This window comes from Moschus berezovskii, chromosome 20, assembly GCF_049115385.1.
Source record: "Moschus berezovskii isolate FMDL1 chromosome 20, NW_MosBer_1.0, whole genome shotgun sequence".
NCBI classification, from domain to species: Eukaryota; Metazoa; Chordata; class Mammalia; order Artiodactyla; family Moschidae; genus Moschus; species Moschus berezovskii.
In genome coordinates this window covers 47,121,198-47,146,001 of record NC_142479.1, presented here as the reverse complement: position 1 = coordinate 47,146,001, position 24,804 = coordinate 47,121,198, and the positions used below count along the sequence as shown (strand labels likewise).

Here is a 24,804-nt window from a genome sequence, read left to right as displayed (position 1 = left end):
AAGTGACTTAGCAGCAGCAGCAAAGGAGGGGTTGGGGCCCGGTGGGAATTCTGATGTCATAGGAGTGAATGGAGTCACTCACAAGGCTATGTAGAGTGAAGCAAGAGGGGGAAGGCTTGTTGGTCAGTGGGAGCAGCAGGTCTGGAACTGCTTGGAACTGTCTTGGCTTCCAGGTCCTCGTCCCAGCCTGGGTTCCTGGTGGATATTGGCTGGATGTCACCATTAAGCATGGCTTTTTGTGAAAGAAATCACCAAACTTCAGTTCTAGTCCCTGGTCTAGCACTGTTTTGTTGGTGGGACCTTGGCTGGGTTGTCTCTCTCCAGGAGAAAGAGGAGGTTGGTCTTGATCTTTCCCAGCTCTTCAGTCCTCCTTTGTCTCCCCTCAGCCCCCCCAGTCTAATTCTGCCCCTTGCTGTGCTCATCCTCTGATGCTGGGGCTTCCGGGGCATTGGGGTAGGAAGCCCAGACATAGAGGTGGATAGACCAGGCCTTGCTCTCCTTGTGAATCATTTCATCATTTCTTTTTGTTCTGTGACTTTCTTAGATGTTTCAGGGTATGGAACTTCTTTATTTGACTTAACATTTATCTCAGAAACAACGGAAAGATTTCATGCCCACCCATTTTAGAAGATTTGTGATTATTCAGATTGGTAGATAGTTTGGTAAGAAGGTCAGAAGTCCCGGACCTTACAAATGACCAAACAAGCACACGAAAAATGGTTAATATCGTTAGTCATTAGGGAAATGCAAATTGAAACCACAATGAGGTACCACTTCATACCCACCAGGATGACTGTAGAAGAAAAAGGGAAAGTGTTAGTGTGGTGAAGATGTGGCGAAGTTGGAGCCCTTGTGCATTGTTTCTGGGAGTGTAAAATGGTACAGTTGCTGTGGAAATCAGTTTGGCAGTTCCTCAAAAGAATCAGCATGTGACTCTGATTCCATTCCTAGCATATACCCAAAAGAATTGGAAACAGGTATTCAAACAGTTTTATGCCTATGTTTCTAACAGCACTATTTACAATAGCTAAAAGTAGCACCAACCCAAATATTCATCAGTGGATGAACAGAGAAATTATTGTCTGTCCATACAATGCAATATCATTCAGTCAGAAAAAGGAATGAAGTAATGAGACGTGCTACAACATGATTGACTCTCAAAAACTGATATTAAGTGAAAGAGTCAGACACAAAAGGTCGTATACTGTATGATTCCATTTATATGAAATGTCCAGAATAGGTAAGTCTGTAGAAACAGAAAGCAGATTAGTGGTTGCAAGGGTTCTGGTTAGAGGGGAACGGGGCATACCTGCTGATGGGATCAAGGTTCTGTTTTGGAGTGATGAAATATCTTAGACAGAGATGCTGTTTGCCTAACACTATGAATGTACTAAATGCCACTGAACTGTTCTGTTGAAAGTGGTTAATTTTATGTGATGTGAATTTTGTCTCAAAAAAAAAAGTTCAAGAATCTCACACACGCACACACACAAATTCTAAACCTGCCCTCTTCTTCTAGTGTCTCTGGAGTGAGTATCTGATTGTTTTGTTTCTAGAGTTTGCTGCTGCTAGAGTCTAGGGATTGGCAAATACTTTCTTAAAGGGCCAGATAATATTTTCAGCTTTGTAGGCCCACAGGCAAAATTGAAGCATTTAGGTAGGTACTTATATAACCATTTGAAAAATGTAAAAACCATTCTTGTTCTTGGGACCTAAAGAAAAAGTAGCCAGTGGGCTAGATTTGGCCTCTGGAGTGAGCATACATAGCTTTCCAACCCCCAACCCACCGCCACCCCGCACCCCCTGCCCCTGCCCTGTTAGACCAGCCCTGTCCAGTAGAACCGTAATGCAAGCCAGATACATAATTTAAAATTTTCTGGTTGCCACAAAGTAAAAAGAAACAGGTGAGATTAATTTTAATTGTATTTAACCTAATGTATCTAAAACATTAATTACCGTGTCAACATGTAAAGATGCTGTTATATGTACTTTTACCTTTACAGCACCTTTGGTCCAGACTAGCCTCATTCCAAGTGCTCAGTGGCCATGTGTGGCTGTTGTCTACAGTGATGAATGGGGCAGCTCTGGCTGCAGTGGCCTGGCCCGCAGCTGGGTTCTTGAGACCCTCTGGGGAAGTCCAGGGTGGGAAGGCTGTGCCTGTGGATTTTTTCTCCTCAGCTCGCGTTCGGAGTCCTGGAGCTACAAAAAGAGTATCACTGGGTACTGACACTGTTATCTGCATCTCCTTATGGTGTGTTTTTGCCAATTTAAGGGGGTTCTTTCTTTGAAAGTCACTTTTTTGGTGACTCCCTTTACTGTATTTGAGAGCTCTGGGCTCTGGTCCCTACTGCCCCAGCAGGGCAGAGGAGAGCAGGGTGCTGGCTGGTCAGGACTTAGTAGACACATGCTGTGGGGAGTGAGCAAGAGCCTGGGGTGGGTTAGTGGGGCCACACGGAGGTGGGGTGCCTGTATCCCGCACCACCCTTTGTGTTTGCTCAGTGCTCTGCAGCTGCATCCTAGTTGCTTTTCCCAGCGTTCTAACCTGCTACTTGACCTTTCTTTCCGTGTTCTTGTTCCCTTGCCATGCAGAAGGGCTACAGTGGAAGACCTGTGTTCTATTCTTGGCACAGATGTTGCAGGGTGACCCAAAAAGGTCACCTATGTTCTCCTGGCCTCGGTTTCCCACCTCTAAAGCCATTGCCCACATTTTGTCCTCAGGGGCGGTCTAGTTTGCGAACAGAATGGATGGAGAGTACTGACCAGGCCTGTGGAGGCTACTGAAGCCCTCTGTGGCAATTAATATTCCAGAAAGGGTGCCAAGGGCCTCTGCTGTGGGGAACAGCCTTTGTTTGGGCTCTCTCCAGATCACTGGCACCCTGATGCTGTTTAGCTGAAATAAATTTGACTTGGAATACTTATCTTTGTTACCAAGTTGCCATCTAGACTTGAAAAAAGAGAGAGCATTGAGCCAGGGAGGCGAGACTAGAGGGAATTGCGCTTCTGTTGCCTCCATCCTCATACTGTGGGTGGCTGGCAGGACACAGGGAGGAGTGGGGCGCACCGGGGGTTGGTTTCGAAGCAGTTAATCTGAGAAAACAGACTTCCTTTATCCTTAAAAACTTACTTTCTGAGCATCACTTTCCCATCTGAGACGACATGGTTGAACCAGATCAGTGGTTTTCAAACTTTAAATTGCGGAGCCTTTTACTCCAAGGAGTCTCATACAGAAACGTGTATGAAACTGAAAAAGTGACACAGTTCTGGGCGACACGTGTTTGGTGCTTGGCCTCTCAGCTGTTTGTTTCTGTTTCCCACACATGGGACCTCTGGTTGTTTCTGAGATTATGAGGGGCAGGTTTGAAGACTCTGCCTTAGATTTCATGGTCCCTTTGATTTTAGCAGTGAGGGCTCTGTGAAGTGGTCTGGGCTCTTTCACAGCTGCCCTGGGCTGGGACCCCCAAATGCCCATCTCCACTACTCTTATGCTCTCACTTCCTTTGGGGGCAAGAGAGCCAGGGTCTTGGCATTTTGTCTCTGGAGACTGGACTAGACTCTTCCAAACCACTTGCTGGTTTCCTCAGGGTCATCCTAGTTCACATGAAACCATAGCCTGATTCTTGCCTGGAGCTTGTAACTCTTCTGGCTCCTTCCTCCCCTCGCTCAGCTTGGTGGTGTGTGTGCTGTGCTGGATGGTGTCCTGCCCCCGGGCTTGGGGGCAGCTTTCAGTGAGGGTGAGTGGACAGGCTTGTGGAGTCCTCCTGAGCCTACATCTTCCTGGATCCGGTGTTGTGAGTACCAGGACCTCCTTCCACTGTCTCCAGCTGGGGAGGCGAGCAGGGCTGGGGCAGCATGGCCACCTGTGGAGTAGGATTGTGGAGAACCTTTCAGAGTTAGGTTAGATCAGCCTGAGGTCACTGAGCTGCCTAGGGATGGGCTGTGTTCCACCTGGTTCCCATGCCAGCCTGTATGTGGCCAGGAGCCCGGCCTCCCTTCTCCCGGGAAGGCCACTGTGACTTGTTAGCCTTTTACGGTTTCAATAGGAGGCCAAGGTCTGCAAACTAAGTTGGAGCTGTTTAATGGACTTCTAATTCCTACCCCAAGGGAAAGGGGCCTGAGGGACTGGGTGATCCCCCCCACCCTTAAGCAGGTGAAGGATTGTCCCCGTTAGCAGATGGAGCCACTGAGACCCAGAGAGTTTCAGCCTAGGTCACAGGAAGGCCAGTGTGGAGTTTTCTGAGTTCTGTTTGCCCACTCTATCTGAAAGCAAATGTTAACCTTTCTGTCAGACAGGGCCTTGCCCTCAACTTGGATTCCTTAGTTGGTGGGGGGCATGGGAAGGGCAGAGCATTTCGCACATCCTAACGTCTCAGCTTTGGGGTATTGCGTGTCTCCTGGACAGGCTGCTGGCCTGTTGCAGTGACCACACCTTTGGTGAGCCTTGAACGGGAAGCACTGTTTTCCCCTGAGGGATTCTTCAGGAAGTAGTTGTGTCCTTGATCTTCAGATCCTGAAGCCCTGATTGGAACAGGGAGACTCCATGTTCTCTCCCCTCTCAGTGTCCTGGTGCTCAGCTCAAGGGGCCAGGCAGCAGAGCAGCTGCTGGGAGTCCCAGGTGAAGCGGAGAAAGAGTCCAGGTCCCCCGGGTTCTACTCTCAGAGTCTCTCCACCCGAGCTGGCGGGTCTTCCGCTTGGGGGCCGCCCTGACCTACAAATCTGACACAGTCCCACTTTTGGTTCACACGTGCTCGGGTAAGGGAGTGGGAGGGTTGAGGGCAGGGGCTTTCAGCTCGGATTTGGCTCTTATGCTGCTTAAGCAGCTTACTCAGAGTCTAAGTGTCTGCATCCCTCCTCTGAAAATGGGGGCTGCAACAAGACCCACGTCTGGGTGCCTGTGAGGATGGGGGTTGCAGGAAAGAGCAAACCTCAGCTCTGTGAATGCCTGAGTGTGTGCTGGGCATGTGGTGACCCAGAGAGGGGACCTGCCTCTGTGATGAGATTCTGCAGCATGGCTGCTCTCAAACTCTTTCTGTCTACCTGGTGCCCACACCACAGAAGCCCAAGCTGCCCCTCTCTTGTGAGCTGCTTGGCCCCACTTAGCAGCTGCCCCACATCAGCCCCTAGGGATTGGAAGGACCACAGTCAGTTTGCTTGTGTGGGTTTGATTTTCAGACGTGTTTAAGTATAAAGAGTGAACTAGTTTTAAGAATTTTTAGAGTATAAGAAGCAAAGAGGGAGGGCTCCCCTGGTGGTCAGTGGCTAAGCCTCTGTGCTTCCATTGCACGAGGCATAGGTTCCATCCCTTTAGGACCTAATATCCCACATGATGCGCTGTGTGGCAAAAACAATGACAAAACTGGAGAGGCAAGACCTACCACTGGAGGGTGTGGGCTGCTCCAGAGGCCAGCAGGCTGGGCAGTAGCCATCCCTGCGCACCTGCCGAGCCCAGAGAAATGCACAGTGCCAGTCCCAGGAAGGGCAGTTGTTTAGTCGAATGGCAGTGGCAGGCCCCAATTTCAGAAGTCACTTTGCGTGGCAGTGTCTCAGTTGCTGTCAGCAAGGTGGCCGAGGGTTAAGAGAAGCTGCTTATCCTGCAGGTGCCCCTGGGAGCAGTTGTCTGGGAGTCCAGGCTCTCGTGCACTGGACCTGGGTGAAAGGGCCGGAGGAATGTAGAGAGCAGCCTGGGCCTAGTACTGAGTTGCTGGGCAGTGAGCAGGCCCTTGGGTGACCAGCTTCGATAACTTGCCTCAGCTGGCAGGTGGGTCCTCTGGCTTCCTCCCCCACTGCCCCACATCCTTTAGGGATCACACAGTCTTTCAGGGGGTGGAGCCTTCTGCCAAGGGCACCCTTCCATGGGGTCTAAATGAGCAGACATGGCTCCTTGTGAGAGTTTGCAATCTAGCTTGTCAACAGGCAGGTGCCATCTCGGCAGACAGCCCGTTGACTCTCATCCCCACGTGTCCCTTCCCTCCTGGTAACCTGTGAGCTTAGGGTTTTCTTCCTGTGAACGGGGCCAGCATACTGGCCACGTAGCTGTCTCTGGTGTGGTTTTCTAAAGGAGTAGTTGATGTGCTCTGGGATTATTTTCTGTGGCAGTGGTGGGATTCAGAGCTGACAGTAATTGCTGTGTGCCCAGCCACTGCTAACTCATTTACATTCACGGCAGCCTTATGAATTAGAGAGATAAGAAAACTGAGATGGAAAGAGGTCCTGGAACTTGCGCAGACAGTCTGACCTGGACCCTCCTCCCGGGGATCCCAAACAGACCTGAGTGGGCTCAGGCCAGCCTTCTGGACCTTAGATCTCTGGCCCTGTGTGGCCTCTGGCCCCTCATGTCTGGAAACTGCCCTGCCAGAGTGTGTGTGTGCTGGGAAGGGTGGAGTGGAGGCGAGGCTTGGGCTGAACTTGTTACATTTCCTGTCTCTCTCTTACTTCCTTTCATCAGACTCTCCTGTCCTACCTGTCACTTTATAGGAAGCACTGCTTTTTCAGGGACAGGGTGTGACTTTTTCCTGCAAAACCATTGGCTCTGAAATTTGTCCCACGCATTCTCAAGCATTCCTCCCTTTGCCACAAATGGCGTCATGTTCCAAAAATCCCGTGGCCACAGGCTCCTTCCTAGTCAAGCCCAAACAGGGAAGGGGTTTTTAAAAGTGTTCCTTTCCCCTCTTCCTCCAGCTGCTGCAGTCCAGGGAGGAGGCCTGGGCATGGACTGGACTTGCAGGGCATGTGTGTGGGTAGAGGGGTGAGCAGGCAGCTGAGCTGGGGAATGAGGGGTGGTGGCCAGCAGGCTGGCGGCTGCGTGCCCTCCCATCTCAGGGCCTGGGATCCAGTGAGCTCTGTATGTGAGTTTTTGTTTTTTTGTGGTAAAATTCATGAAATGGAAAATTAATAATTTTAAAGGGTACAGTTCATTTGCATTTAGCACATTCACAATATGCTAAAGTCACCAGTACTCTGTAATGTAAACAGCACACCAAAAGAACATCCATTACTACTGAGCAACTTTATCCCACTTCCCACCCCCATCCTCAACAGCCACCAGTCTGCTTTCTGTCCCTATAAATTTACCTATTCTGGATATTTCATCAAAATGGAATTGTAGAAATTGTGACCTTTTGTTAGGCTTTTTGCACCGAGCATGTTTTCAGAGTTCACGTGGTAACACGAAATCAGTGTGTACTGCTTGTTTCTGGATGAATATTGCATTCTATGGCATAGAACATTTTGTTTGTCTGTCTGTAGATGGACACTTGGGCTGTTCTGCCTCTGACTGTTGTGAATTGTGCTGCTGTGAACACACATCTCTCTGACTCCTCAGCTCTTCAGGGTGGAAACTGGCTTGTGGGGGTATTGCTGGGTCCTGTGGAGATCTGCTGTGAGCTGCGCCGGGAAGCACCTCGTCAGGCCAGACCTCAGCACTGTGGACAGTGGGGCTCAGGGCAGAGATGGCATGGGTGGGTGGAGGAGTCCAGGTTGAGGACCTGGAGGGGCTGTGCCTGTGTACAGGAGCAGCCAAGGCCACCCGCTGCCCCCACCTCCATTCCCTCCTGAAGATCCTAGAGGGCAGTGGGAGCTGAAGGCCAGGCGATGCAGGGAGACACTGGTGAACCCTTGAATGGTGAAGTGTGGGGAAGCTGCTGGGAGCCAATCGCCAAGGGGCTTGGGGTCAGTTAGACAGCTGTTGTTTACTTCTTTGATCTCTCCTAAAGGAGGTTCATGACATTGTACAGGAGACAGGAACCAAGACCATCCCCATGGAAAAGAAATGCAAAAAAGCAAAATGGCTGTCTGAGGAGGCCTTACAAATAGCTGTGAAAAGAAGAGAAGCGAAAAGCAAAGGAGAAAAGGAAAGATATAAGCATCTGAATGCAGAGTTCCAAAGAATAGCAAGGAGAGATAAGAAAGCCTTCCTCAGTGATCAATGCAAAGAAATAGAGGAAAATAACAGAATAGGAAAAACAAGAGAGCTCTTCAAGAAAATTAGAGATTCCAAGGGAACATTTCATGCAAAGATGGGCTCGATCAAGGACAGAAATGGTAGGGACCTAACAGAAGCAGAAGATATTAAGAAGAGGTGGCAAGAATACCCAGAAGAACTGTACAAAAAAGATCTTCACAAGCAAGATAGTCACGATAACGTGATCACTGACCTAGAGCCAGACATCTTGAAATGTGAAGTCAAGTGGGCCTTAAAAAGCATCACTACGAACAAAGCTAGTGGTGGTGATGAAATTCCAGTTGAGCTATTTCAAATCTTGAAAGATGATGCTGTGAAAGTGCTGCACTCAATATGCCAGCAAATTTGGAAAACTCAGCAGTGGCCACAGGACTGGAAAAGGTCAGTCTTCATTCCAATCCCAAAAAAAGGCAATGCCAAAGAATGCTCAAACTACCACACAATTGCACTCATCTCACACACTAGTAAAGTCATGCTCAAAATTCTCCAAGCCAGGCTTCAGCAGTATGTGAATTGTGAACTCCCAGATGTTCAAGCAGGTTTTAGAAAAGCCAGAGGCACCAGAGATCAAATTGCCAACATCCGCTGGATCATGGAGAAAGCAAGAGAGTTCCAGAAAAACATCTATTTCTGCTTCATTGACTATGCCAAAGCCTTTGACTGTGTGGATCACAATAAACTGTGGAACATTCTGAAAGAGATGGGAATACCAGACCACCTGACCTGCCTCTTGAGAAACCTGTATGCAGGTCAGGAAGCAACAGTCAGAACTGTACGTGGGACAACCGACTGGTTCCAAATAGGAAAAGGAGTACGTCAAGGCTGTATATTGTCACCTTGCTTATTTAACTTATACGCAGAGTACAGCATGAGGAACGCTGGGCTGGAAGAAGCACAAGCTGGAATCAAGATTGCGGGGAGAAATATCAATAACCTCAGATATGCAGATGACACTACCCTTATGGCAGAAAGTGAAGAGGAACTCAAAAGCCTCTTGATGAAAGTGAAAGAGGAGAGTGAAAAGGTTGGCTTGAAGCTCAACATTCAGAAAACAAAGATCATGGCATCTGGTCCCATCACTTCATGGGAAATAGATGGAAAAACAGTGGAAACAGTGTCAGACTTTATTTTTTGGGGCTCCAAAATCACTGCAGACGCTGATTGCAGCCATGAAATTAAAAGACACTTACTCTTTGGAAGGAAAGTTATGACCAACCTTGATAATATATTAAAAAGTAGAGACATTACTTTGCCAACAAAGGTCCGTCTAGTCAAGGTTATGGTTTTTCCCGTGGTCATGTACAGATGTGAGAGTTGGACTGTGAAGAAAGCTGATCGCCGAAGAATTGATGCTTTTGAACTGTGGTGTTGGAGAAGACTCTTGAGAGTCCCTTGTACCGCAAGGAGATCCAACCAGTCCATTCTAAGGGAAATCGATCCTGGATGTTCATTGGAAGGACTGATGCTAAAGCTGAAACTGCAATACTTTGGCCACCTCATGCGACGAGTTGACTCACTGGAAAAGACTCTGATGCTGGGAAAGGTTGGGGGCGGGAGGAGAAGGGGACGACAGAGAATGAGATGGCTGGATGGCATCCCCGACTCTGTGGACATGAGTTTGAGTGAATTCCGGGAGTTGGTGATGGACAGGAAGGCCTGGTGTGCTGTGATTCATGGGGTCGCGGAGAGTCGGACACGACTGAGCGACTGAACTGAACTGAACTGAAAGGATTTTTAACAACGGTCACCAAAAGGGGGAAACAACCCCAGTGTCATCAGTAAACAAATGTGGTCCGTCCACACAACGGAATATTATTTGGCCATGAAAAGGAGTGAGATAAGCACTCACTATAGCACAGCTGAGCTTAGAAAACATACGCTCAGTGTGAGAAGACAGGCACAGAAGACCATGCATTACCTGATTCCATTCGTGTGAAATGTCCCTATCAGGCAACTTTGTAAAGATGTAAAGCAGGTTAGTGGCTGCTGGGGACCCTGGGGGAGAGTGTGTGGGAATGACTGCTGAAGTGCACAGGGCTTCTTTTCTGGGGTGACAAAGCTGTTCTAGACTTGATGGTGGTGATGGATGCAATATAAACCTGAATTTGTATTGAATTTTACACCTATTATACAACAGAGGAGTTGTATGGTATGTGGATTATGCCTCAAAAAGTAAGTTGTTACAAAAATAACTCAAAGCCATTATTACCCCCACCTCAGTTTTGGTTTCTGCTTGTTGTTTGATCGGTAAGTCATGTCCGACTCCTTTGCGGCCCAATGGACTATAGCCTGCCAGGCTCCTCTGTCCATGGGATTTTTCCAGGCAAGAAGACTGGAGTGGGAAGCCATTCCCTTCTCCAGGGAATCTTCCCAACCCAGGGATCAAACCCACATCTCCTGCTTGGCAGGCAGGGTTTTTACTAGGGAAGAGCCACCAGGGAAGCCTAACCCACATTTTGTCAAACCATCATTGACATCCTTGTTTCCTGTATTTCTGTCATTTTTGGCTTGGCATTTGCTGCCCATGTGTAGCTAACACTGCAGATTCCACCTCCGTCCTCTCCTCCATCCTAGTTACCCCAGGTCCCCAGGAGCGTGCTGACTGCCGTGGCACTGGACTTACCCCGTCGCACCCGCGCGTGCACATCTGCACACACAGCTTGGGGCTCAGCCGTGGTCAGGTGTGTGGCAGCAGCGTGGATGTGTTCTGTGCTGAGAGCAGTTGGCGTTCAGGTGATTGTTTCATCAAGTATTTATTGTCTTTGCCTCCGTCCAGTGCTACTTCTGATTTGGCCGAAGGGTGGGACTGTCAGAGGATTCTCAAGCTTAGAGCTCTGGAGGAGGGCCCCAAAGGCTCCAGCCGCATGGCAGTTTGGGATGCGCCCTCCCGCCCAGGAACCCTGCTCTGTAACGTGCTCCCAGGGAGGGGGCGGCACTGTGTGTGAGGCTCTGGTGCTTCTAGGGGGAGCATGGGGCTCCTCACATGCCAGCTGGCCTCCCTGACCTCCATCTCTGCCGTTGGCCTGTGCTCGCTCCTCACGGAGGTCTCTTCCACATCCTTCCTCTCTGTTCCCTGCTGCCAAGGTCCTTACCCTTAGCTACACGTTTTGTGTCTTTGTCTCATTGTAGGTATTCTCAGTGGCTGTGTTGTCTTTGCAGCCTGACTTTTGCCAGCAGAGATGTCTAAACTGCATTTCTTGTAAGTTTCTTTCTTTAGGGCCATGTGTCATGGTGTAATTAGTAGGCTCCCTGCTCATTTCCCAGAGTGTCCCAATTTGGATGCTAAATGGATAGAGTCGCTCTACTTATGAGGTTCTGCTTTTTCTGGGTGGAGGTGGGAGCCTATGCTCGCACTTCTGTCTTTGTGTGCACAGATAGGAAAGACTCCTCCTTCCGAGGAAGAGCCCCATGGCCTCTGTCTGCTCCCTAAACCCCTTCACAGCCCTTGGTGCCTGGCCACGCCGGGTGGACAGCTCCATGGAGGGTGGCTTGTGGCGGTCCATCCTGTGATGAGCTCCTTACAGGGACCACGAATCAGAGCTCCACGCAGGTCCCAGGCCTCAGGTGGAGGGATGTCTGGGGAGGCCCTAGTGACGAGGTCAGGACTAGACCCCCAAGGAGAATACCCACTAGGGTTGTGCATCCTACTGGGATGGCGCCAGCTTTTACTCCTGGGAGTGGCTCACTGATGTGTCCAGAGGTTAGAGGCATAATGCGGGGCCAGGTGGCCTTGACTCACACTTGCTGAGACACTGCGGTTTCCTTGTATGTGAGATGAGGAAGAGTGGTGCAGAGTGCGTGAGTGAAGTGCCTGGAGCGGTGACCTGCCCTGTAAGTCGTGGATGTGGACTGTGTTGGCACTGGGGAGTAGGACGGCTGGGTAGCAGAGCAGACTGAAGGGCATTTCAGAAAGCCTTCCCACGCGCGCACTCAATGCAGCATGCGTCCTCAGGGCCACTCACCTGGTGGCTCCCCTTTTTCACTCAGAAGCCACGCTTTCTTTCACCCTGGGTCCTGATGGTGTTGAATTGGGTGCAGGGGCTGCCCCATGATTGTGCTCGTCTTGGCAGGGCCGATGATCCTCTGCTGGCTTTCAGAGGCAGGTGACATGCCTGGGAAGCTCATGCTGGCAGGTGTGCCCATGTGGAGGAGTGTAGTTTGGGTCTAGAACTGAATGGCTGTAAAGCAGCAGGACAGTGTTCTCTGCTGAGGGCTTGAGACCCTTGGACGCGTCTTAGAGATGAGTCCCAGCACAGTGGCCTGCGTGGTGTTGGGAGGAGAAGCCTGAGGTAGGATCTGCAGGGATGGCTGACCTGGTTGCCCCAGCAGGTTTGATCTAAGTGAGAAGCCCACGCTCCTGGGGTCTTGCTCTACTGGCTTGTAGAGGCGTGTGCTGACCCAGGTGTGGGTCAGGCAGGTGGGACAGGCCTCCCTCTGCGGTCTGCCTAGATGGAATGTTCTTTCTCAGGTGGCCGGGACAAGGAGAGGGCGCGGCTTCAGACTGACCTGGACATGTGCCCACATTTTGTGTTACTGACGTACCTCCACATGTCCCAGAAAAGACAGGCGACCTTGAAATCTCCTGTGATTTACATGCTCATAAAGATAGCCAGACGGCTGCTACCCAGGCATCATTTCTCCTTTTGGAATAGAAATGCAGAAAATATCAAAAAGCCTGTTTGCTATGAGTGCATAGAAGTGTTTCCACAAAAACTCTTGGGGAAAAGAAGAGCAGGGAGCCAACATGAGAACCACTTAGCTTCGAAGTCTACACATACCCCATCCTTGGAGCATTCACTAGATCCTCACTTCTGGCCTCTGTACAGCTTCTCGTCCTCCAGCTTGGCCCAGGAGTGTCCCTCAGCTGGGACGCTGGCCCCACAATATGGGTCTTTCTTCAAGGCTGTGTGGGACTGCTCTCCTTGTAGAACTTTCATGAGGCTGGTCACTGTGCTTGGAGTTGACATGTCCAGCCTTGTGTGAGGGTGCCTTTGTGGGGTTCGCATGCTTTGCCCCACCTCAGAGTTAGGCATCCTGGGATCCCCTCTGGGCTGGCCTTGAATACTCTACAGTCTTTCCTTCCTTTGGTAGGGACGTGAAATGGGACCATCTCACAAACCAGGTCCACTCTGGGGTTCATTCCCCTGAGCACTGCTGGTCCCTAAGCTCCGCCCCTGGTTTGGTTTGAGCTTGAAACCAACACCGGTTTGCTGCTCTGTGTTGTCTCTTCAGGCTCTGTGTCTGGCTCCTACCAGGGAGGAGCAGGGAGAGACGGGTTCTCTCCCCATGTGGCCTCCTGGCTGCTCTGAGAGTGCCGGCTTTCCTGCGTTGTCTCTGCTTTCTGTCGGGGCCACTATGGCACACATGGTGTTGGTGGGGATTGGATTCAGGTAAGGGAGGACAGCTGGAGGCCAGCCTGTCCATGTGCTCCTCAGCGCTCAGCTTGTCCCTCGGTGTCTGGGATGGACAGGGTCCTCCTGGTGACCAGGCTCCGTGTGTGGGAGGTAGAGGTGTGGCCTGGGTCACCCTGTCCTGGCTCGGAGGCCTTGCAGCAGCACCTGGAGGACAAGTGGGGAGCAGCTGAGTGCTGCCTCAGCGTGTCCACTGACTCACGTGTCAGACGGCCCTACTTTGCACTGGGCACCTTGCTGGACAAAGGCGGGATATGAGAGCAGGAGGGCTGGAGATGGCGAGGGGCTTGGAGAAGGGCCTGGGGTAAGCAGGGCTTTGCTGCAGGGTGGGGTTTCCTCTCTGCAGAGGCCTGTGTGTGCAGAACCCCAAGGCCAGAAGACAGTTTTCTGTTCACTGGAGGTGTGAGTATGGGCACAGCATGGAGGAGGGGAGCCCCAGTAAGTTCTCGGTAAGCAGCTGGCTCTGGATTGGTTACTCTACTTGAAGAACCTGCGTAGAGACAAGGGGTTACTCCTGTCCATGGAGGAGAGGTGCTTGTGTGTGGGGCCTTTAGGATGACAGGGGTGGAAGGTGGTACCCACATTTCTGCATGGATGGTTGTGGGTACCATACTGTGTGATGTGTCTGCTTTTCTCAGGGCCCCTCACACTCTGGGGCAGGAGAATCTGAGGGGACAGAAGAGCGAGCTTCACAGCCTGTCAGAAGTCTGTCACATACGTCTCCTTTCTTTGAGCCTCAGATGGGCCCTGTGGAGCTGAGAGCCCAGCATGTAATGCCGAGACACCGTGGGGCTGGTTGTGATCGGGCAGCTGTGTCCAGAGGCCTGGATGTATCTGGGCAGCATCAGGGTGGCAGCTGGGTGATGCTCTGTAAGGCAGGCCAGGTGCCTGCTCCTTCCCTGCCTGCAGCCCGCCCCGCCCACTGGTCCTGATGCAACCCAGTCCTGCCCCTGGAGGGTGGTGCAGGGGGAAGGGGACGAAGAAGCTCGTGTGGTCCAGTTGGCAGCCTTCAGAAACTGCGTGTGCCTGTGGCCTCAGGAGAAGCTGAGGCCATGGCAGGCTGCTTGGCCTGGGGCTGGCCCCTGTGGACTGCAGAAGCCTTCGTGGCTAAGCCTCTTTGCTCTTGGGTTGCAGTGGGTCCTCTTCCGGGGGGCATATGCCTGTGTGTGTGGAGCAAGTATCCTAAAGTAATATGTTTTTGGTTTTTTATTTTTTAATTAAAATTTTTGTTTTGAGATCATTGTAGTTTGCATGCAGTTGTAAGATACAATCAGAGAGGTCCTGTGCATTCTTTACCCAGTTTCCCCCGGTGGCTGCATCTTACGTTAATAAAATTACAGGACATTGTCACAGTGCTCCTATCCTTTTACCTCTGCTGCCTCCTTAACTCCGAGCAGCTGCAAGTCTGTCTCCATGTCTAGAAATTCCACATTTCAGGCATGTTGTGTCGGTGGAATCGTATATCATGTAACCTCAGGTTTGACTTTTCCGGTCACCCTAATTTTCTGGAGACTCATCCAGGTTGCGTGTATCACCAGTTGCTTCCTTTTAATTGCTCAGTAATATTCCGCAGTGTGCACAGATTAGCCACTCATTCGCTGACGGACATCTGCATTGCTTCCAGGTTTTTCTTGGCCTTTACAAACAAAGAGACAGTAACCACTCAGGTACAGTTTTTGTGAAGTGTAAGCTTTTATTTCTCTGGAATGTGTCCAGGAATGTGGTTCCTGGGTTATGTTGTAGTTGGATGTTTGTTTACTTATTTATGTCTGCACTGGGTCTTCGGTGCTGTGCCCCGGCTTTCTCTAGTTGTGGTGGCGGGGGCTGCTCTTCCTTGCAGTGCTTGGGCTTCTCATTACTGTGGCTTCTCTTATTCCAGAGCACTGGCTCTGGGTGTGCAGCTGTAGCGAGTGGACTCAGCCGCTGTGGAGCGTGGTCTTAGTTGCCCTGTGGCATGTAGAATCTTCCCAGACCAGGTACCAACCCATGTTTCCTGCCTTGGCAGATGGCTTCTTATCTACTGAACCAGCAGGGAAGTCCAGTATTTCCTTTTTCTTTAATGATTGTAAGTAGTACTTTTAGAAAATATTTGTTGTGCTGTGCTGAGTCTTAGTTGCAGCATGGTAGCTCTCAGTGCAGCATGTGGGATCTAGTTCCCCTGCATTGGGAGCTCAGAATCTTAGCCACTGGACTACCAGGGAAGTCCTAGTATTTTAACCCTTCTCTCCTTCCAGGATTCTGATGACACAGATGTTATTTCTTTTGTTATAGTCCCACAGGTCCCTAAGACTCTGTTCTCTTATTTTCCAGTCTGTTTTCTCTGTGTTGTCTGTGCAATTTCTGTTCTTTTATTTTCCAGCTCACTGATTCATTCCATTGTTCCCATCTTTCTGCTTTTTGAGTCCATCCATTGAGTTTTTGATTTAGTTATTGTATTTTTCAGTTTCAGAATTTTCACCTGGCTCTTACAACTTCTGTTTCTTTGCTCAGGCTCTCTGTGTTTTCATTTATTCCAAGCATGTTCATAATTTCTTGTTGAACCATGTAGCATGGCTACTTTAAACCTCCATCAGATAATTCTGACGTGCCTGACACCCTGGTGTTGGCATCGACCTTCCTGCTTTTTGGTATCATGGTGATTTTTCAACTGGGACAGTTTTCTGTCACGCTAGGTGACTTTGGGCTGTGTTGGCCCTTTCTCTTTCGTCGGGTTTTTCTAGCACTGCCCAGCAGGGGAAGCAGGGCTGCTGCCTCCTGCCTCTCAGTGGAGGTAGGAGTCTGGCTCCCAACTGGGCTCCATGGACGCTTGAGGCAGGAGGTGCGTGGTTGCTGGCCGTAGGGGGAGGGGTGCAACCCTCAGGTGTCCTCCTCAGATAGAAGGAAGAGGGAGGGGACCTTTACTGCTGGGTGGGCAGGGCAGTCCCAGGCCCCTGCCTGTTGTCCCAACACCTCGCCCTACTGAGTAGGAAGTCTCTGGAAGTCTGGCCTCTGCTGGGGGAGGGTGGGAGTGTGGCGGTGTCTCTTCTGTCCGACTGGGGTAGGCTGGTTACTCTGAAAGAGTTCTCTGTTTTGCCAAGTTGTCCCTTCCCTGGTTCTTCGACTAGGGAGAGCCTTTCCTGAGGCTTTTTCTGTCTGTGCCTGTTGGCGCTTCCATGTGGCCTCTACTCCAGACCTCAGTCTGGGACAGTGAGGAAAAAAAAACCCAGGCTGCACACCTCCTGGTGGTGCCTCGGCTCCTGAGCGCCCAGCCCCTCTGCAGTCTTCTCTCCCGCTTTTCAAGTCTCTTTGGATTTGTCTAACATACAGTGTCCAGGCTTTTATTTGTGCTTAGCGGGGGGCATAGGGACGTTACATCCACCCCATCTCAAAGCAGAAATGTCAGGTGAGCATTTTCGAAAGGGCTTTGGGCTGAGGACGATGCCACAGCCACCAGCAAGCAGCCTCTTCTCAGAGGTCAGCGGAAGTGCAGCCTCTGGTTTATTGGTGTGTGAGGCAGGGCTGAGTTTAATGGAAGGGAGAGAGGCCCAGCGGGTGGTCCCAGATGGTGACTTTTGCACAGGGACTGGACCAGTGGGCTTCCTCCTGGTGGCCTGCTTGAAACAGAACTCCCAAAGTCCCATCCTTTGGGCCCTCAGTATCGAGAAGAGTTACCTGCTTCTCCTGTCCCCCTGCCCTTTAAAGTAGTCACCCAGGCAGAAAACAGCAACAAAACTACAGGCCACTAGGAGTTTCTAGAGCCCACGTCCTGTGCCAACTGCCTTTGGGGTCACCAGAGTCTGTATGTCAGGTCATTGGGGGCTCCCAGGGGAGGTGAGGCGAGAACGGGAGGGATGCTGCCCTACAAACTTCTGGCTTGTGGCTTGTAAACCTCTCCTGTGGGGACAAAGGCTGTGCGGGGCGCTTCTGGACTTGCTGGCGTGGCCGGGTTGGCTGTTGCCAGTTTTAGACCCTCTGAGAAATAGTGAGGGCAGCAGCTGCATGTCTGGGGCACCCTTCTTGTGGACCGAAGGCAGGTGGGCATGTCTAGCTTGAGGTTCCCTGAGGAGCAGGAGGCTCAGAGTGTGTGTCCCCTGGTGCGGCTCTCCAGGCTTGTGGAAGGGGATCCAGGTCTGGAGCCCTCAGTGAGAGGTGCTGATGAGTTGAGGGAGGGCAGCAGCCGAACCTGCCCCACTAGTGGACAGGCTCCTCCTCCTGCCTTTGTCTTCGTTTCAGCTGTGCCCATGATCACCAGTGCTCCCCTCCCCAACCACTGCCTCCTCACAGGTCATTTGTTCCCTGTTTGCTTGCTGTGGGCTGTGAACCCATGGAGGGGGAACAGTTTCTTATTTATCTCTGCTTCCCCACTGCCTGACATAGGCCTTGGTAAATGATTTTTTTTAATAGCTTTATTGAGATAAAACTCACATACCATATATAGTTGACTTATTTAAACTGTGCAGTTCAGTGATTTAATGTATTCCCAGAGATGTGCAGCTATTGTCACAGGCAGTTTTAGAATGCTCTCATCCTGCCCAAAAGGAACCCTGTGCCCTGTAGTCGTCACCCCCAGCAGCCCGTCCGTCCCCCCTCTCCTGGGCAGCCCCATCTGCCCTTTGTCAGTAGGGTTTGCCTTGGTAAACGCTCCTGCAGAACACTGCCCACTTCCCGGGCTGCTGGAGCCCTTGTCTCTTGCCCCGTGCCCTCCACTGACCCAGCCTTCCCACCTTTCAGGATGCCCTACTCGTGGGTGGGGTCTGCTTTGGGGTGATTCGTATAAGGAAGTCACACCAGGTGAGGTGGGTGCTGGTAGGCTCGCTGAGGAAATGTTTGTTGAGCGAATAATGTATGCTGCTTGCAGGCCAGGTTCTGAAGGACCTGGCCAAGCCCATGTCTCTCACTGCCCTTTTGAGGAGAGGACAGGTAGGTGTAGCTGACAGTGTGTTCACCCCAAAGCCCTGGAGCCAGAAAAGGGGAGGCTGGTATGTGATCGAAGCCAGACAAAAACTGAGGAGACATGGCCTTGGGCTCTAACCTCCTGATGTCACAGGCCAGAGACCTGCAGGCCCTGTGGCCATGGTGGGCAGTCACTTGGCTGGGGTACAGGGGTCATCCCCCAGCGCCAACCCCTCTGTCCTGTGTGTGCATCTCCGAGTGGGGCGGAGAGAGGCTGAGTGTGCTTCTGCCTGGGGGACGGCTGGGTGCCTCTGGTGCTTGCTGAGAAAACAGACCTCTGTTCTCTTTGCTTCTGCTTTCCCAGGCAGTATTTCATGCCACATACTCCACCGCCCTTCTGGGCCATGTCCGTCTAACTCCTGGTTCCCTGCCAGCACCCACTCCCATGTTTCATCAAAGCCAGTCTTGCTTCCTTCCTTCAGCCTACTCCATACCCCATGCCCGAAACCCCTCTTTCTGTTCACGGGGAGAAGCCAGTGCTTTCCCTGGGTTTCAGGGCCCTGCGGGAGCCTAGACATGCTTACCTGACATGCTCTGTGACCTCTGGCAATTGACCTCCCCTCTGCGAGTCACAGATTCTACAGCTTTTCAAAATGAGGTGATGTGACAGGGCCTCCCAATTTGGAAATGTTGAGTAAAGCACATGCCAAGAGGACCCTCAGGCTCTCCCAGGGGTCATCTGTGTGTAAACAGTGGGCGGAAGGTTTGGGTTTTGATTTGTTTTGCTGATTGTGCCTCGGCTGCCCTTTCTGAGGTCTGGTGTGGCCAAAAAGGGAGGTGGAGTCTGAGTGTCTGTCTTCATCTTTTAACTTCTGTTGAATTTATACTGCCAGGGTCTTGGGGGAGGGGGCACTCTTTGGATGTAAGAAATACAAAACTAGCCGTCATTTCTTAAGGCTTTTTAGGCCAGACACTGTACTCGGGTTGTTTTTTTCCCCTCTCTTAAACAATTTTTGAGATAATTGACACACCATAAAATTCAGTCTTTTAAAGCATTTGTTGTTTAGTCGCTAAGTCGTATCCAACTCTTTTGTGACCCCACGGACTGCAGCCTGCCAGGTTCCTCTGTCCATGGGGTTCTCCAGGCAAGAATATGGAGTGGGTTGCGATTTCCTTCTCTAAGGGATCTTCCCGGACCAGGGATCGAACCTGAGTCTCCTGCATTGACAGAATTCTTCTGTCAAGAATTCTCTTGGCAGGAGAATTCTCTGTCAATTCATTGACAGAGCCACCAGGGAAGCCCTTTTAAAGCATACAATTTAGTAATTTTTAGCATAATCACAAGTTCATGCAAATAACGCCACTGCCTAATTCCAGAGTGCTTTCATCACCCCCAAAGAAACCCCACCCCTGTTATCAGCACTCCCCATTTCCTGCTCCCTCGACATCCTGGCAGCCACTCACCTGCCTCCTCTTTCTGCGGATTTCCTTATTCTGGACCTTTCATATAAGTGGAATCATGTAACTTGTGGTCATTTGTGTCTGTCTTCTTGACTTAGCATAAGGTCTTTAAGGTTCAGCCATGTCGCCGCGAGCGTGTCAGCACTCCATGCCTTTTTATCGCTGAATGCCACTTCGTTGAATGGGTGGACCACGTTTTCCGTCCACCTGCTGACGGACACTGGGGTTGTCTCTCCCTTTTGGCAGTTGGGAATAGTGCTGCTGTGAACATTCACAGCCAGGTTTTTACTTGAGCACTTGCTTTCAGTTTTCCTCTGTGTGTGTACACCTCAGAGTGGAATTCTGGGCCATAGGGATTCTAAGTGTAACCTTTTGAGGAACTGCCAGACTGTTTTCCCAGCGGCCTTGCCGTTTTCTTTCCTGGGCTGGGCTCTGTTTCATCAGTCCTCACATAAGATTTGTGAGGTGCAGATGCAACTGTTGTCACATTCACTTTTCACATGTGAAGATAGAAACTGGAAAGGTTTTCCGCCCAAGGTCATGCAGCTGGGGAGCTGGTGATCCTCTGGCCGGTGCTTGTGGTGATGGCTGAAGCGGTGTCTCTGCTCCCAGGCTTTGTACCCTCAGGACGAGGGCCTTTGGCCGTGCTGGTCACAGGCTATCCCTGGTGCCTGGTACTCACGTGGTGATGAAGAGAGTGACCCTGGTGGCTTGATCAGGAACTTGCGGGCCGGTGTCTGCTCTTAGAGGTCTTGTGTTCTCCATTTGTCCGGACTCCCGCTGGGTTTCGTGTTCCTGTCTCCATACCAGGTGCTCCAGGCCTGCTGGAGCCTCTTTCTCCCCAGTGTGTCTCCTGCTGGGAGTGGGTGCATGCATGGAGGGCGTGGAGCAGAGGTGGATTCTCTTCCAGCGGGCACTTGTCAGCTTGGCATTAGCTTGCCTGTTGAACCTGTCCAAGGCCACTGATGACCGGCCCTCCTTCTCTCCTCCAGGCAAAGCCCATTTACGGCGGCTGGCTGCTCCTGGCTCCAGACGGGACGGACTTCGACAACCCAGTGCACCGGTCTCGGGTAAGGACTTCAGAGTGAATTCTTGGGGGAGGACTCACCAGAGAGGGCCCTCTGAGGCAGGTGGACCACGGAAGGAGGGAGGTGAACTGTAGGTCCTAGGATGGTAAGATCCACAGGAAACCCTTACTCAGTGAGCTTGCAGAGCCCACAGGAACAGCCTCAGTTACACATAGTTGCACCTCACCCTTCATTCAAAAGAATGCTACCTGTTCTGTGGGTCAGCTCTGCTGCTGCTGCTGCTGCTAAGTCACTGCAGTTGTGTCCGACTCTGGGTGACCCCATAGATGGAAGCACACCAGGCTCCCCCGTCCCTGGGATTCTCTAGGCAAGAACACTGGAATGGGTTGCCATTTCCTTCTCCAATGTGTGAAAGTGAAAAGGGAAAGTGAAGTCGCTCAGTTGTGTCCGACCCCTAGCGACCCCATGGACTGCAGCCTACCAGGCTCCTCCATCCATGGGATTTTCACTTCTAGAGACAGTTAAATGGAAAACGTCAGAGGGCAGTTCAGCGCATGTTTGCATTGTGCTCTTTAGGCTCCCAGTTCCTTCAGTGCTGGGGTCTTGCTCCTGCAGCCCTCTCTTCCCCTCCTTTCCTCCCCAGCTGGGGGCTCAGCAGATGAGCACGAGTGAAGGGAGGCGGCCTCCAGGGTCCACTTGGCTTCTGTCCCATCTCTGCTGGGCACCCAGCCCCTGGGGGGCGGATCCTGCTGAACACAGGCTGCTGCTCAAGCAGGTGTGAGAGGAGCAGGGAGATGTCAGACCAGCAGCATCCCAGTCAGTGCTTATTCCTCTGTCAGAGATCCCCTTGGATTTGGCTCCAGTTAAAGCTTGCGTTCCTCTTCCACGCATGCTCCTCCGGGAACTGCCACCCACCCCTGCCATCCCCTGATCCCGGAGGGCTTCTTCCTACCTCGGGGTCTCTGTTGCCCCAGCCTGAGTGTCGCACTCTGGGATGGGGCCATGGTACCCATAGAACATGCCTTTATCTGGGGTCTTCAGGCTTCCTCTGGAATGGGTTTTAATGTTAAAAACAACGCACAGGAGCCTTGGGAATATTTCTCGGGAAGGGCGCAGGTGGCCCAGCCTTCTGCAGGCCCTCTTGCAAGGCCACGTGAGTGCCCTGTGCCTGCCACCCAGGCGTGAAGACCATGGGGGCTATTGTGTTCAGTGGCTGCAGTAACTGGGGGGCAGCCCTTTCTCCTGTTTCGTATTTAGGTCACATAGAATTGCCATGTCCAGCTTCTGATGGGAAAATCATTATTATAAGTGATATAATTCTGGTCCAAAGTAAAGAACCATGATATTTTAGTTCATTCTTTTTTCTTTTTTAGTTCATTCTTGTGGCCTTATTGCCAGTAGAAGTATGAATTTTGTTGGACTTGTGGAAATGTTGAAGACAGATTGTGGGTCTTCATGACGAGCTCTGAGATTTGGGCACCAACAGTCTCACGTTCTAGACATGCCGCCTGCCACACACATTCAAAGGGAGGGCCTCTCTATTCCCCACGTTAGGGCCATTGGACCTCCCTCAGCCCCGGTGGCCTGGCCTTTGGGTAGAGGGCAGAGAGGGGCCCCTTTTTCTGGTCAGTCCCTCCCTGGGTATCAGAACCATTGCCACTGGTTGCCCCTCCTCAGTTTTGACGTTTATTACTTCTCTCCTCCTCAGTGAATCTTGGAGCCTGGCTCACTTTTCCCTTTCTTACTCTCCCTGTGGCTTACTGGAACAACCCTTTTATATCACTTTTCCAGATTTTTCAGAAATGGGGAATCATTGCCTAGCAGTTCTCAGGTCATCCCATAATCAGGTCAGGTAATTCAACAAATTATGAATTCACACGTATTGTGTAATAAGCTCTGTGTTGGGTACATGAGGAATAGAGAAAGCTGATCCAGGCATGGCTCCTGCTCAGGAGGAGCTCGCAAATTGAAACAGACCAGGCAGCTTTTTCAGCCTCAGTAACTGGAGACATGCTGGGTAGTTTGGGCCTCTCGCTGGCCCAGTCCTGACTGACGAGGCCCTGCTCTTCCACCCCGGAGCCCCAGAAGTGGAAGCTGTGCTGCCAGCGGGCCTCAGCGGCAGGCCTGTCAGATGCAGGGGCTCTGCATGAAGAGGCGGGCAGAGCCCCCCCAATTCCTCTGTGTTCTGTTGCAGAAATGGCAGCGCCGGTTCTTCATCCTCTACGAGCATGGCCTCCTGCGCTACGCCCTGGACGAGATGGTGAGTGTCCTCTTCCACCCCACCCTGCCCCAGCCTTCGCCAGGCCTCTTCAGCTGTGTGCTCTCACTGGGGCTTCTGCTCTGAAGCCTGGAATTTTGAAGCACGTGTGGCAGCTAGTTGCAATGGCCCTTAACAACCCTGACCTTTGCTTTGAGGTACCTTCTATGGCCACGGGTGAGAGTCAGTAGTGAGGGAGGAGGTCCTTTCTGTTCAGGGTGAAGGAGCCCTTCAGTTAGAAGTGGAGGGGCTGCAGGGCAGGTGGGGTGGCCCTGGGTGGGGTGGCCTGTGCCCGCTGGGCTCTGCAGACCTCCGTACCCTGGCCTAGGGCTCCTCTCAGGTCTGTGACTGTAATCGGTGTTGCTCATCCGATTTATTGTTCAGAGGCCTCCTGGCCACGGGGTTGGTGTTCCTGTCACTAAGTTGGGGTGTACAGGTCCCGTCCTGTCCTGCCACCTGCCTAGTTTGCTTCCTGGGCTGGAGGGATATTTACCAACCTGGTGGAATATTCTGGTTTTTCTTTTCCACTCATTTTGTCTCCTGGCCTTTTCTCTAAAGGAGATAGTCTCTCCTAACTAATCTAAATTATGACTGAATTCCAAAATTGAGTACCTTTTCCTGTTCCATTGGAATGTGTGAGTGTGTGCATGCAGCATTTTTAATTGGGACGGTTTGGGAACATCCATTCAGACGTGTAGCACGGTGGACCCCACCCTTTCAGAGTGCATCTGCTTACCGCAGGGGTGTGAGCAGAGGACACTGCAGTCTGGTGGACACGTGGATTTTTGGTGGTTGTCACAGCGGGTACATTACCAGGTCATCAGTGCTGTTTCCACATGGGGGGTCCTCATCATTGTGATGCCACGTGGTCACCATTTTGTTTGGGACATGTTAATGGGTCTGATATCTAAGGATGCAATTGATAGGTATGGTACTTTGTTCTATGTTGACTAGTGCCTCATTTCCTTCTAAAAAAGAATTTTCTTTGTCTTCTTTCCTTCTGATGAGGATGTTTGTCAACAAGGATGGGCTGCAGGGGCTTTGCTGTGGTCCCATCTGTGTCCAGAGCAGCAGGGGGTACTGGGTTGGTGGCACTGTGGGGGTTGGGGTAGAGTAGAATTTGCTGGAGGCAGGAGCAGGCGAGTGGATTCATCTGGACACACATGTCCTTTGGTGACTGCACCACCCCGTGTGTTCTCCCAACCTGGCCGTCACCCCAGCAGGCGCCCTGAGGTGGGAGCTGGCCTGACGCATGGGGGTTTACTTTGTCCTCCTTGTGCCTGGCTCACTGCTCTGAAGTCCTGCAAAGACTGACCGTGGGGAAGGGGCCTTGGAGTTCACTGGATGACATCCAGGCAGGACTGCGCCGTGAACCATCCTGGAAAACAGTTCCTGGACTTGGCTTGGAGACTGATGATTTTGATCAGGAAATCTTTCTTTAGGTCCAGCTGGGGTTTGGTACAGGCTGCGGTCTCTTCAGCTCAGCTGCACAGCATGAGGGTGGCTGCTGGGTAGACACTCAGCACACACTGGTCTGAGAGCTGGTCCTGCATGGCCCCCCACGCCCTCTGCACTCCCTGCCACCTGCCTGTCCTGAGATGCTTGGGCAGAGGTGGGGCGTGCTGTACTCAAGAAGAAGGAAACCCTAGAAAAGCAGGGCGTGGGGAGGGTGGTGGGTTCCAAGTGGAGGAGTTGGCCCTGCTTGTGGGTGAAGGGGTTGGCTGGCGCTGCTCTTGGTGCAGGTGTACGGCCCCTTCAGGGGTAAAGGAGCTTTGTTTCTCTGTGTCCCAGGGAGCGGTAGCCATTGTGTTGAAACAC

The 24,804-nt window shown here is 51.6% G+C and overlaps 1 protein-coding gene across 10 annotated transcripts in view; it reads left to right on the top strand.

Moving 5' to 3' along the window:
• The window catches only part of MPRIP (myosin phosphatase Rho interacting protein), a 97,022-nt gene that overhangs the window by 4,174 nt on the left and 68,044 nt on the right, over positions 1-24,804 (top strand). For all 10 annotated transcript variants that reach the window (XM_088828956.1, XM_055407502.2, XM_055407501.2 and 7 more), the window contains exons 2-3: positions 20,694-20,771; positions 22,924-22,989. In XM_088828956.1, the coding sequence (XP_088685082.1) occupies positions 20,694-20,771; positions 22,924-22,989 (144 nt within the window). The remainder of the gene's footprint in view (positions 1-20,693; positions 20,772-22,923; positions 22,990-24,804) is intronic.